Source organism: Panthera pardus, unplaced genomic scaffold, assembly GCF_024362965.1.
Source record: "Panthera pardus isolate Hobbes unplaced genomic scaffold, ASM2436296v1 HiC_scaffold_8, whole genome shotgun sequence".
In the NCBI taxonomy this organism is placed as follows: Eukaryota; Metazoa; Chordata; class Mammalia; order Carnivora; family Felidae; genus Panthera; species Panthera pardus.
In genome coordinates, this window is record NW_026527013.1 from 46,979,578 (window position 1) to 46,992,409 (window position 12,832).

General features: G+C 39.9%; 1 protein-coding gene across 6 annotated transcripts in view; it reads left to right on the top strand.

The window, feature by feature from the left end:
- ITPR1 (inositol 1,4,5-trisphosphate receptor type 1) overlaps nt 1-12,832 on the top strand; it is a 327,038-nt gene that overhangs the window by 147,550 nt on the left and 166,656 nt on the right. For all 6 annotated transcript variants that reach the window (XM_053897548.1, XM_053897549.1, XM_053897552.1 and 3 more), the window contains 6 exons: nt 4,551-4,650; nt 6,072-6,232; nt 6,732-6,873; nt 8,781-8,939; nt 11,054-11,226; nt 12,433-12,552. In XM_053897548.1, coding sequence (XP_053753523.1) covers nt 4,551-4,650; nt 6,072-6,232; nt 6,732-6,873; nt 8,781-8,939; nt 11,054-11,226; nt 12,433-12,552 — 855 coding nt within the window. The remainder of the gene's footprint in view (nt 1-4,550; nt 4,651-6,071; nt 6,233-6,731; nt 6,874-8,780; nt 8,940-11,053; nt 11,227-12,432; nt 12,553-12,832) is intronic.

The window sequence follows — 12,832 nt, forward strand, 5'->3', positions numbered from 1 at the left end:
AGCATGAGTGGGGGAGGGTCAGAGAGAGAGAGAGAGACACAGAATCTGAAACAGGCTCCAGACTCTGAGCTGGCAGCACAGAGCCCGACGCGGGGCCCGAACTCACAAACCGTGAGATCATGACCTGAGCCTAAGTCGGTTGCTTAACTGACTGAGCTACCCAGGTGCCCCCTTATTTTCTTTTTTAAAAAAAGGGTTGGGAGTGCCTAATTGGCTCAGTTAGTTGGGTGTCTGATTCTTGATCACATCTCAGGTCTTGATCTTACAGTTGTGACTTCAAGCCCCACTTTGGGCTCCATGCTGGGTGTGAAACCTCCTTAAAGAAGAAAAAAAAAAAGGGCTAATACCTAATCCTTTTTTTTTATATATATATTTAAAATTTACTCTTTCATTTATTTATTTATGTTTTAAGTACTCTTTATGCTCAAAGGGGCTCAGCCTCACGACCTCAAGATGAAGAGTTGTGTGCTTTTCTGACTGAGCCAGCCTGGTGCCCCGTATTTACCCACTTATTACTTGATGCCCATTTGTGTTGTTGCCCTTTTTGGCTATTATGCCACTTTGAACATTCTTGTACACATTCTGGGGGGACATAAGTTTTCATTCTCTTGGGTATATACCTAGGACTGGAATGCTATGTCATGCAGTAACTCTGTGTAACATTTTGAGGAGCTGCCAGATGGTTTTTCAACATGGATCCAGCATTTTACATTCCTACCACCTGTGTCTGAGGGTTCCACTTTTTCTACATTCTTTCCAATACTTGTTACTCTTTTTGTTTGTTTGTTTGAGTTATCTTGGTAAGTGTGAGGTGGTATCTCGTTGTGTTTCTTTTTTTTTTTTAATTTTTTTAATGTTTAATTTTGAGAGAGAGAGCTTGGAGTGGGGGAAGGACAGAGAAGAGAGGGAGTCACAGAATCTGAAGCAGGCTCTGGGCCTCTGTGCTGATAGCACAGAGCCTGATGTGGGGCTTGAAGTCATGAACTGCAAGATCATGACCTGAGCCAAAGTTGGATGCCTAACCAACTGAGCCACCAGGCACCCCTCTCATTGTGGTTTTGATTTTTCTGTCTGTGAGGTTCATCATCGTTTCATGTGTGTATTGGCTACTTGTGTATCATCTTAGGAGAAGTATCTCTTCACATCCTTTGCCCATTATTTTTTGCCCATTTCAAAAATTGAGTTGTCTTTTTATTATTGAGTTTTAAGTGTTCTTTTTTTCTCAAGACAGATCCCTTACCAGGTAAGTGATTTGCCAGAATTTTCGACCATTCTCTAGGTTGTCTTTTCACTTTCTAGATGGTATCTCTTGAAGTACAAAAGTTTTTAATTTTGTCCAATTCCTATCTGTTTTTTCATTGATTGCTTATGCTTTCAGTTTCTTAAACCATTGCACATTCCAAGGTCACAAACATTTATGCTCATGTTTTCTTTTAAGACTTTTATGGTTTTTGGTTTTTACTCTTAGGTCTTTGATCCACTCTGAGATCCTTTTTAAATATGATTTGGGTAGGGTAGATTGCCTTTTAAAAGCTTCCTTTCTCATTGACTTGTTAACTAGATAGGTACAGGTTTGTAAAACCCATTTCCATTTTGGTTTAAGTAAATTTCCATATGTTGTGTCCTCTCTTCAGGAAGTTATCTAATGCATTTGTTCAGGTTCCCAGGAGACAAGGGAATGACGTTTATCTTACATGTTAAATGTTTTAGTTTGCAAGGGATAGCAAAAAACATAACCCTGTGATGTAAAATACCACATTGTTCCATCACAAGGTGCTTCATGCATTTCCTTGGCAAGAGGAGTGAGCATGTTGGCCATATTCCCCAGTGGGTTGGAAATTTGCATGATGCTGTAGGAAGGGGAGGTCTAAGCTTTTAGGTAACATAGCCAAATTGGAAAACGGTCTTTGTGGATAGTTGTCCATGGGTAGATGGATTCTAAACTCTTAAACAATGGAAGCCTTGCATTCACCATGGGAGAAGTGTCCGGCATGGTCTACTAGTATTGATTATCATTTACAATCTTGAGCTTGGTCTTAACTTTAAAAATTTTTATTCATTCTTGCCCCTGACCAACAATTTGAGAGCCAGAATTGAATGGGCTTCCCATTCATTTGTCCTGTGGAGGAATCAAAAAGCTTTAGGAGTAGTACACTCATTTCCCTGCATCTTAAAGTTGTGCTAAATATTGCTTGTTTGAAGATGAGGAAGACTGAAAGTAGATAAATGAATGTCTCTGAAATGTTATCAGCAAAGGAATTTTTGTGATAGTCAATGGTTAGAAGAATCTTTCCAAGCCGAAGTGAAAAGGATAATGGCAAATCCTGGGTATACTGAATAAGATAATAAAATTCCAGTATATGTAAAATAGACGCCTTAGATGAACACTGGGAGAGCATCTAACTTTGTGACTGCTTTTGTAATTGTCCTGATACTATGGCTTTTGAGTTAAGGATTAGGAATGAGACTTGGGATGAATTGATAGAACACCCTTTTGTGTCTCAAATATAATTTGACATAGAACTTTACAGAAGGTAATCATCCAATTAAAAGCTAAGCTCCAGGCTTTGGTTATATTTTGAAATTCAGAGAATTAGTCCATGTCACTCAGACAAAAAAGAATTGGCACATCTCTGTCAGGTTTCTTCTTCATGTTGCTTGATGTATATTCATTCTAGTTAAATATCACTATGGTTGCCCTTACTTGGAATATTCAGGACAGGTATAATGAACAAAAGCGGAAGGCAGAGAGTGTGTACTAAAGATAGATGTCTGGTTTGATGCCCCTTGCCCCCACCTCTTTTCCATGTCTCTACCATTGCTCTAAATTCCTCTTAATGCAAATATCTTCTTTGGCCCCTTGTCTGCCCGAGCCCCAACAGTGTTTAAAGTTCCAATTCAAGTTTTCTGTATCAGAAAATGTCCATGACTTTGTGTAGCCTCATTGATCTCCTCCTCTAAAAGTGCTTCAGTGCGTACCTTGACTGTCTCCCAACTTAATGCTTTTTCATTTGCATTTCATGTTACTTACTATTGTTTGGTGTTCATTGGTCTTGTCTCACTGATGGGGTGGATTCCTGATGCAAAAATGATGCCACTATTTCAACTACTTCCTTAAGCAAAATTGGAAAATGTTGTAAAATTATCCATGTCCATTGTAAAGCCACAAAAATGTGTTACATCGTGGAGAGCAAAGAAGCAAATAAAGATTATGTAAAATTTAACCATTCAGATATAAACACTGTTAACATTAGGGTTTATGTAGTTTTAGACAAGTCTCTGGGCATGCAGAATACCTCTGTATAATTAGCCATTAATAAAAATTATAAGCTATTTTTAACAATTTTTCGTTGAATGATATGTTCTGTACATATTTCCATGTAAATATCGATTGTAATCTTTTTTAAATAACTTTTTAGTATTCCACTGCATGTACAATAATTAGTCCGTTATTGAGACATTGGATTGTTTAGTTTTTTACTACCGTATATAATGCCTTGTTGAACATACTTATGCCCCAGTTTGTACTTGGGTTGTCATCTCTTAGGCGAACCATCTAAAAATGAGATTGCTAGTTGAAAAGATAGGTACATTTTACTTGCTTTACAAAGTGCCAGACTCCCTTCTAGAGTTTAATTTGTTGACACTGTCACCGTGAGTGCGGGGAGAGGTCATTTCCCTAAACTCTTGTAAATACTGGGTTATGTCGGTCTCTTAAGATCTTTGGAAGACATTCAGTAAAAAGATGCGTAGTTTTTATTTGTGTAAATTGTATATTAAGGAAATTAAATGTATACTTGCAAGTTTATTGGCAGTTTATATTGCTTTATTAAGTTACTGGCTGATGTCATTGTCTTATTTTCCTTTCCACTTTTCCCATTTTTTTCTTACTGATTTAAAGATCTCTTTATATATGCAGATTAATTACCTTTTTAAGCTTTGTGTTATTCTTTTATTTTCCCAAGTTGTCTTTTTTCTTTCAACTTTGTTCATGATGGTTTGTTTTTTTTTTTTTTTTTGCTTTATGGAAGATGAAAAATGTAAACAATATTCTAAGATGTATCCCTCTTTTACTTTTAAAATTGATGAACCTTGTATGTTGCTATGTGCTTCAAAGGCCTTCCTTACCACAAGATTATTAAATATTGACTCACATTTTATCCTGGTAATTTTATTTTTTGCTTCATGGATCCATAGGAAAATTTCATGCATTGCTCTATCATTTCTCATGATATGCGTTAATATATAGTCAGTAGTTTTTGTTACTCTGTCTCATGCTCCGTTCTGGGATATTCATTCACAGGAGTGATCTTACATTTAGAAATACAGCATATCACAATGTTAGAATCATTATGAATGATTTTTTATTGTAAATACATTAAAACATATTTTGGTGTGCATTCATTTGTGCCTCGGTTTATATTGTCTAGTGTATGTAGCAGGAAACCATTTTGGTATCCCGTTTTATTTTAATAGAATATATTCTAGTCCAGTGGCTTTAGAGAACCTAAAAATTCCTGTCACCCAAATCCTTTTATTTTTCCCCCCAGAAACTCCTATGTCCGACTCAGACACCTTTGCACTAATACCTGGGTTCATAGCACAAATATCCCAATCGACAAGGAAGAAGAAAAACCTGTAATGCTGAAAGTAAGTTCTGGAACTTGGCTGCCTCCTTTGGTCTTGTGCTCCCTAATGAAAGGGCTCCTTTGAGGACACATTGGGGAGGAGGGAGCTGCATTTTGTTGCTTTGACCAGAGGTAGTCATGGACAGACTTGAATGCAGTGAAAGAATTCTCTCCAAGGGACTTGGCTAAAGCAAGCCTAGGCTTTTTTAAATAACCAGAACCTTTTATTCCATGGCTTTTGCCCTAAAGGTTGAGCAATTGTCTGGATTTCATGTCTGTTTGAAGGATGATTTTGGCTGGGGGAGTGTTTGCTTGTGCCTTGAGGCACATCACATACCTAGTTGGTTTTCCCCAATCTTTATTATTTCTTTCTCTCTGTCTTTAAATAAACACTTTTATTTTTTTGGAAGTTCTCTTAGCCCCTTTAATTTCTCTCCCTGAAGCCCACCTCTCCTTCCCTACCTTCTCTAGGGTCATAAAACATAAAAACACAAACATAGGGATTTTGTTTTGAAAAAGTCAAATGATACTCTTAGTTTGTTTTTTTAGTGATGGGGGAGGTTACTGGAATTTTTTTTTCTATTTTTATGAACATTTTCAAGTATATAGAAAAGTTAAAAGATTGGTACAGTGTCTGCCCATATGATACTCTGAGTCAATAATTATTTTGCTCATTTGTTTTTTCCCTATGTGTTTGCTTACTTATTTTTATTTATTAAAAAAATTAGTGTTTGTTTATTTTTGAGAGAGAGCGTAAGCAGAGGAAGGGCAGAGAGAGAGGGAAACACAGGATCCGAAGCAAGCTCCAGGCTCTGAGCTGTCTGCACAGAACCCGACCCAGACTCAAACTCATGAAATGTGAGATCATAACCTGAAGTTGGATGGTTAACCAACTGAGCCACGTAGTCTCCCGCCTATTTATTTATTTTTAAATGTTTTATTTTGAAAGAGAGCACGTGTGTGCATGCACACGCACAAGTCGGGGAGGCTCAGAGAGGCAGGAGGGCGGGGAGAGAGAGAGAATCCCAAACAGGCCCCAAATGTGAGGCTCATTCTCAGGAACCAAGAGATCTTGATCTGAGCTGAAATCAAGATTCACATGCTTAACCCACTGAGCCACTCAGGCACACCTCCCTATGTGTTTATAAACATGTTTTACAATTGTAACAGTTTTAACATACTTCTTTTCACAAATGAAGGTGTAAAATGATATCAGAGCCCCCTTTCTGCCTCCTTCTTTCCCCACAGTAACAATCTCTAGAGGTAACAACTGTTAATGATTTGAGGTACTTCGTTTCATATGTTTTTCTGTGTCTAGTTGATTCTAACTGCGAGATAGCTCCAGCTACTTGGATTGCCCAGTGTCATATAAATAGTATTTTGATTAATGTTTTACTGTCTCAGTCCAAGAGACAATCCCATAAAGACCATTTTGCTTTTCAGATTGGCACCTCCCCTGTGAAGGAGGATAAGGAAGCATTTGCTATAGTTCCGGTTTCTCCTGCTGAGGTTCGGGACCTGGATTTTGCCAATGACGCCAGCAAGGTGCTGGGCTCTATAGCTGGGAAGCTGGAGAAAGGCACCATCACTCAGAATGAAAGAAGGTAAGGGCTTCACGTAAGAACCAGACATATTCAACCTCACCCACTGTGGAGCTCTTAAATCTGTTGTTTGCAGAAAGAGAAAATGCCAACTCTGAACAGCTTTGTGTGAGAGGGTCAGGCCTTAACATTTATATGTGGCTTTAACTTGTGATTTTCAAGAACCACACTCACTTCTTTGAAAGTCTCTAAAATTGTAAAGACCTTTTTCTCAGTCTCTAGTTTGGCCTCTAGAACTTTCTAATAAATGATGGGGGCCACGGTTACTCTGACGTAAAATTTGAAGGCTCATATTTTGTGAAGGTGTTTATCCTTTTGTGGACAATAATGTGTTGTGTGTATTTTACTCTTTTTGGTCATTGGTCCTCACTTTTGAGGAAATTGGGAAGAAAGGACTTGTTTGCGTTTAAGTGCCTCATTAGGCCTGGGTCTTTCAAGGTAAAGTTTTCAACCTGTTACACGTCGAACATTTCCCATCTCTAATAGCTTCTTTGCTCTCAAGGTCTGTAACCAAGCTGCTGGAAGACTTGGTTTACTTTGTCACTGGTGGCACTAACTCTGGTCAAGATGTGCTTGAAGTGGTCTTCTCCAAGCCTAACAGAGAACGGCAGAAGCTGATGAGAGAACAGAATATTCTCAAGCAGGTCTGTGAGATGCAACATATTGGGATCTCTGTAAGAAATCAGTGGGATCACTGCTCTTACAGAGGGACATGACTGGTTCCCACCTGGAAGGCTTGATCAGCTGACTTTTGAAGAAAACAGACTTGATTTTATAGAGCAGTTCTAAGTTCATAACAGTAATGCATGGAAAGCACAGAGTTCACATATACCTCATGCTTCTACATATGCATAGCCTCACCTATCATTAATATCCTCCGCTGTAGTGATACATTTGTTACAATTGCTGAACGTACATTGACACATCATAATTTCCCCAAATCTAGAGTTGACATTGGGGTTCACTCTTGGTGGTATGCATTCTCTGGATTTAGGCAAATGTATAATAACATACCCATCATGATAGATTCATACAGAGTATTGTCACTGACCTAAAAACTTTCTGTACTCTGCCTGTTCATCCCTCCCTGCCCTCAACCCCTGGCACCCACTGATCCTTTTATTGCCTCCGTCGTTTTGCCTTTTCCAGAATGTCATGTGGTTGAAATCATACACTATGTAGCCTTTCTCTCACTTAATAATATGCATCTAAGGTTCCTCTGTGTCTTTTCATGGCTTCATAGCTCAGTTAATTTTTTTTTTAATGTTTATTTGCTTTTGAGAGAGAGAGAGAGAGAGAGGGAGGGAGGGAGGGAGAATCTGAAGCAGTCTCCAGGCTCTGAGCTGATGGCACAGAGCCCGATGCAGGGCTCGAAGTCACTAAATGCGAGATCATGACCTAAGCCGAAGCTGGATACTTAACCAACTGAGCCACCCAGGCTTTCATAGCTCAGTTAAATTGACAACACACTTGTTGAGTCAGCATGTAACAATTCACCTGTTAGGAACTCCAAGAAGAGTTCAGTTGACAACTGCATTTTCATCAAAAATAATAAGTGCCATGTGTTCTTAATGTTATTTCATAGGACTGGAAAATATGGAGGATTTGGTAAACTCAGGCCTGTATAAGCTCTTACAGGGACCTCCATAAATCAATACAAGATTTTACTACAAGGAATGAGTAATGGCTTACAGGACATATATAGATGCTATTATCTGGTATAAATTTAAGTAAGCTGGTGTAAAGATAAATTGTAGGGAGGTAAGTGACAAGGGTAGGTGAAGTGCACAGAAATGCATACTATATAGTTCTCTAAAGCTGTCAGAGATGGGGGGTGTACGCTTGGCATAGAAATTCCTGGCCACTAAAAGCCAAAGAAAAATATATTAGTTACTACTCCTACAGTTCTCCATAGGAACTTGGGATTTGAGAACACTTTTTCCTGTTGGTTGATGAAAGACAAAATTTATTAACACTTCATCATGTTTCAGCATGGTTTTCTAGTCCAAGAAGAAATTATGTCCAGCTGTTTCAGGTGATGACCTCCCAGATTAGATTGGCTCAATGCCAATGCTCATTTCCACAATAACAATTCCTTGAGGGGCCAAAATGATCAGATTCCGTGGCAGAAGCCTTTGCTGAGCACTATATTTATGCAACTGACAGTTTTTAATCTTTTATCCTTAGCACTCCCTTGTGAGCTGGGTAGTGTTCTTTCCATTTTACTCCTGAGAAAACCAAAGGTTACCTTGACTGTGTTCTATACCACTAGGGAATAATGCAGGTGAATGATTTCAGCCTAGAATCTGCTGATTGCAGAGTCCGCACTCTTAACCACAGCCCTACATACTGTACTGGGAAGTGTTTGAGGACCAGTTAGGTCCAGGTGGACTGTGATGAGTGGGTGTACAATTTTCAGGTTACTGACATTGATGTAGAGAGAGTGGCCTGTGTAGTGCTGCCTCCCAGGAGGTTCTATTAGTTTGCGACAGAGGACTAGCCATTAACACACTAAATGGTGACGGTGTTTATTCTTCCTTCTCACAACCAGATCTTCAAATTGTTACAAGCCCCGTTCACAGACTGTGGCGATGGCCCAATGCTGCGGCTCGAGGAGCTTGGGGACCAGCGGCATGCTCCTTTCAGACATATCTGTCGGCTCTGCTACAGGGTCCTGAGACACTCTCAGCAAGACTACAGGAAAAACCAGGTTGGGATTTAGGATTGATGGGAAATGATGGGCAGTTTTGTCCCTGAAGTTCATTTACTTGCCTCATGAGTTCTAAGTGTTAAATCTGTAATTACTTAATGGCTAGAGAATAGTTCATTAGGTTTGTGTGCAGAAAGGAAATAGATTTTTTGCAAGCCTGAGAAGAAGATACATTCTAGAGTCCTTAAGAAGGATACCCAAGAAGTCCCCTTCTGCAGCCACCTTTCAGTGAGATTTTTTTTTTATACTGTTAGTACATTTCTAGTATTTTTTATGGCACGTTATCTTAAAAATCAGGGAAATGATTGCATGTGTTTATATTAAAGCAAGAGTGGAATCTTCTTGCTCCCTTCCATATCTTCCATCTGTGCTGGTAACTTTATCTTGGTTGTGGCTCATGTTTTATGGTATTCTAAGTTCTTATCTGTGTCATGACACTGTATATAGTGTCCTCATGAGATAAACGTTCTAACCTCTCTGGGGTCTCCCATCAATTTGCCATTGTAAGGAAACCTGGAAACTGTGTTGCCACACTTAGTAGTTCTCGGCTGGGAGTAATTTTGTCCCCCAGGAAATACTTGGCAATATCTGGAGACCTTTTTGAGTGTCACAACTTGGGCGGGACGGGGCGAGGGGGCATCTGGTGGGTAGAAGCCACGGATGCTATTGAATATCCAGTAATGCACAAGACATCCCCCAACAACGAACAGTTACCCAACCCAGAAAGTCAGTAGTGCTGAGGCTGAGAAGTCTTGTACTGCATTGAATTAGTGTAGGTGCACAGATGATGCTTATCATAACCTTGACTCCTCCTCTCTGCATTGTGTTACAAAAGGCTTTTGTTTGTAAACTTTGCACTGCTACCACATCTGGCCTTTAAATTTAAACTTCTCTCTGTAATGAAAATTGTTCTGTTCTGTCATGAAGAAAGTGTTAAACTTCACCAGTGCTCTCAAGTATTAGATACAACCTTGTTAGCAAGTATAAGCTTTTGACTTAGCCTTTGCTATTATCTAAATAGAAGGTATCATATACCTATGATGCTTTGTTCATTAGCCTGGACAGGTTGCCTTTGGGTGCTCTGGTTACTTTAATTCTGCTAGTGCATTAAAACCATACTCAAATAGTGCCAAAGAGATTTTTGTTCTGTTCCTCTCTGCCATCTTCCAATGAGGATACATCAGAGCCTCTAGAGTGTACTAGCACATTTTGCTTGTACATGAAAAGGCCAAACCAGTCCCACCTGTTGCTGCTACATTGAATGTCTTTGCTTGTTGTTATGGATTGTCTGCCACCCAGCAGCAGTCTGTCCCTGAAGGCTGATTAATTACCAAACATGCATCCTTACTGAGTATGGGCTGAAAAGTGGCCAGTGTCCACTGTAAACACCCTGAGTAGTTTTTAGGATTTGGGAATTAATTTTGAAACATTAAACCAAGTTTCAAGTGCTGTTTGAACTTTGAGTCTGTCTTAGGCAGGAAACGTCTCTGAATAGAAACAAATACCGACAAGAGATTTCCCTGACTTCTCATATATTTTTTATGGAATGTCATGTCTGCTCCCCAAAGAGAGAAGCCAGCGATGTTTTTATGCGTTCTGTGAATATGATTGACTGGCTTAGGTATTCCTCACTTGATTCTGCTCCCCATTGACTATGCAAATGTATTTTCACCCCAGATAAAGAAAACAAAATAGGGTGGTACTGTTCTAAATATCTAGGTAGGCTTAAGTATGTTTATTCAGCAGCACAGAGCAATAAGGCACAGTTAAGTCCTCTTGAATTAGCAATAAAATCACAGCTGAAAAACAGCTTTTGACCTTTTAGAAAAATAAGTCACCACATTAATATTTATACTGTGCACTTGATAAAATGCCCATCTGTACATACAGGGTAATTTGCTTAATTACATTTGTGTGGCGGGTTTAGTAAAACCAAGGGTGTGAGGGAGTTTGCAGCTGTTGACCTAGATGAGAAAGTTGTAGAAAGGTACCTCACTAGGATTTCCCTTATGAACAGTCCTTCTCGCCAGGGAAGGTTGCTGCTTTGCTTAGTTTGGGGTTAACCTTAAAATCTTCTGTTCTCCCCGCTTGACCTCCCTTTTCATCCTTAAAAGGAGTACATAGCCAAGCAGTTTGGCTTTATGCAGAAGCAGATTGGCTATGATGTGTTGGCCGAAGACACCATCACCGCCCTGCTTCACAATAACCGAAAGCTCCTGGAAAAACACATCACCGCTGCTGAGATCGACACGTTTGTCAGTCTGGTGCGAAAGAACAGGGAGCCCAGGTGAGGTGGAAGTGGGTCTGATCCACCGAAGGTGTCTGTGCCTTGAAGATGCAGGCATTGAGCTAGTCAGGGTGCTTTTGGCGAGGTTTCCTTTGGAGGGCTGCCAGTGACAGATTTCGGTTAGGTTGGTCTGGAGAGGCTCTTGGGTGAGTAGTGGAAAGAACACGGTACTGGGATAGACCCGTAGTGGAATCCTAGTTCTGCACTTGGCCAGCTGGGTGACTTTCTCTTTCCGCTTGAGCTTTAATTTTCTTCTATGCTAAATGGGTGTTTATGAAAATTGAATGAGAATAAATACACGTGAAGTGCCTGGCACTTGGTAGATGCACAGGAAATCACAGTGATGGCCATTTATTCACAGTTTAGCACCCCCTAATTATCACTTAGAACACCTCCCCCAAGTGTCAACAGTAAGAGTCTTTTGCAAACTTAGTTGTCACTTGAGTGTTTCTATTTTACATTACAGTTCTGTCATTTCTCATTCACATAGATCTCCCCCCCTTTCCTCTTTTCTTCTCCTCATTAAGATCTACAGCATTTCAGAAGCAGTGGAAAGTAGTTTATAATATAGGTATGGTGAATGGTCACAACTGAGACACAATGAGAGCTGATAGTGTTGTTATAAAGTGACTCCTCCCACCCCATAAAGATGAAGAATGTTCCGTGGAGCATTCTCATGTTCAGGGAGTCAACTAAATAAGCACTTGACATGTATTATTGCATTTAATCCTTAGGACAGTCCTACAAGGTTTTACGTTACCCTCTCCTGAAGATGAGAAAAGTGAGGTTAAGACATATTCCCATGTAACACTGCATATCAGAATATCACTAATGAGAACAGGGATTCCAACTTGGGCCCTCAGGCCTCAGAGCCTTTCCTCACCTCTCTGGTCCTCCTCCATCTCCACCATTTCTTCCTTATGCAAACGTCTTCCTTGTCTTGTTTGTTTCATTTTAATCTCATCATCTGTTCATCTGCCCTGGCCCTTGCCATCTTTTTTCTTTTTCTCCTTTCTTGATTTCTTCTCTTCGCGCAACTGGGTTTCTGCTGGTGCTGTAGACACTGGCACCAAAACCTAAAATGTCTCTAGTTTCTTGTGTTGAAGATACGTTGGGTCTGTCCGCTTGAGGAGGAGTCTGGCTCCGAGAGCCAAACCTCTACTGTGGCTGCAGAAAACATTTCGTTTGCTTTCTCTTTCTCCATAGATTCTTAGATTACCTCTCCGACCTCTGTGTTTCCATGAACAAATCGATCCCGGTGACCCAGGAACTGATATGTAAAGCTGTGCTGAATCCAACCAATGCCGACATCCTGATTGAGACCAAGTGAGTGGGGGCTCTTGGGGTTGAAGATACAGACGAGGAAGGGATTTAGATGGAGAATGTGTGGTCCAGTGGATGTCTGCACTCTAGGATAATAGAACTTAACACTTTGATTTCTTTAGACTTGGTCTGAAGTCAGATGAGCTGGCATGGGATCTTGCTTATGCAAAGGTCTTTGATAGCGGAATTCAGTTTACCTTTAGAGTGGCCTCCTCTGTATATAGGTATCACTTTGCACACTGGTTTATTTATTTATTTTTGAATATATTTATTTTTTTAATAC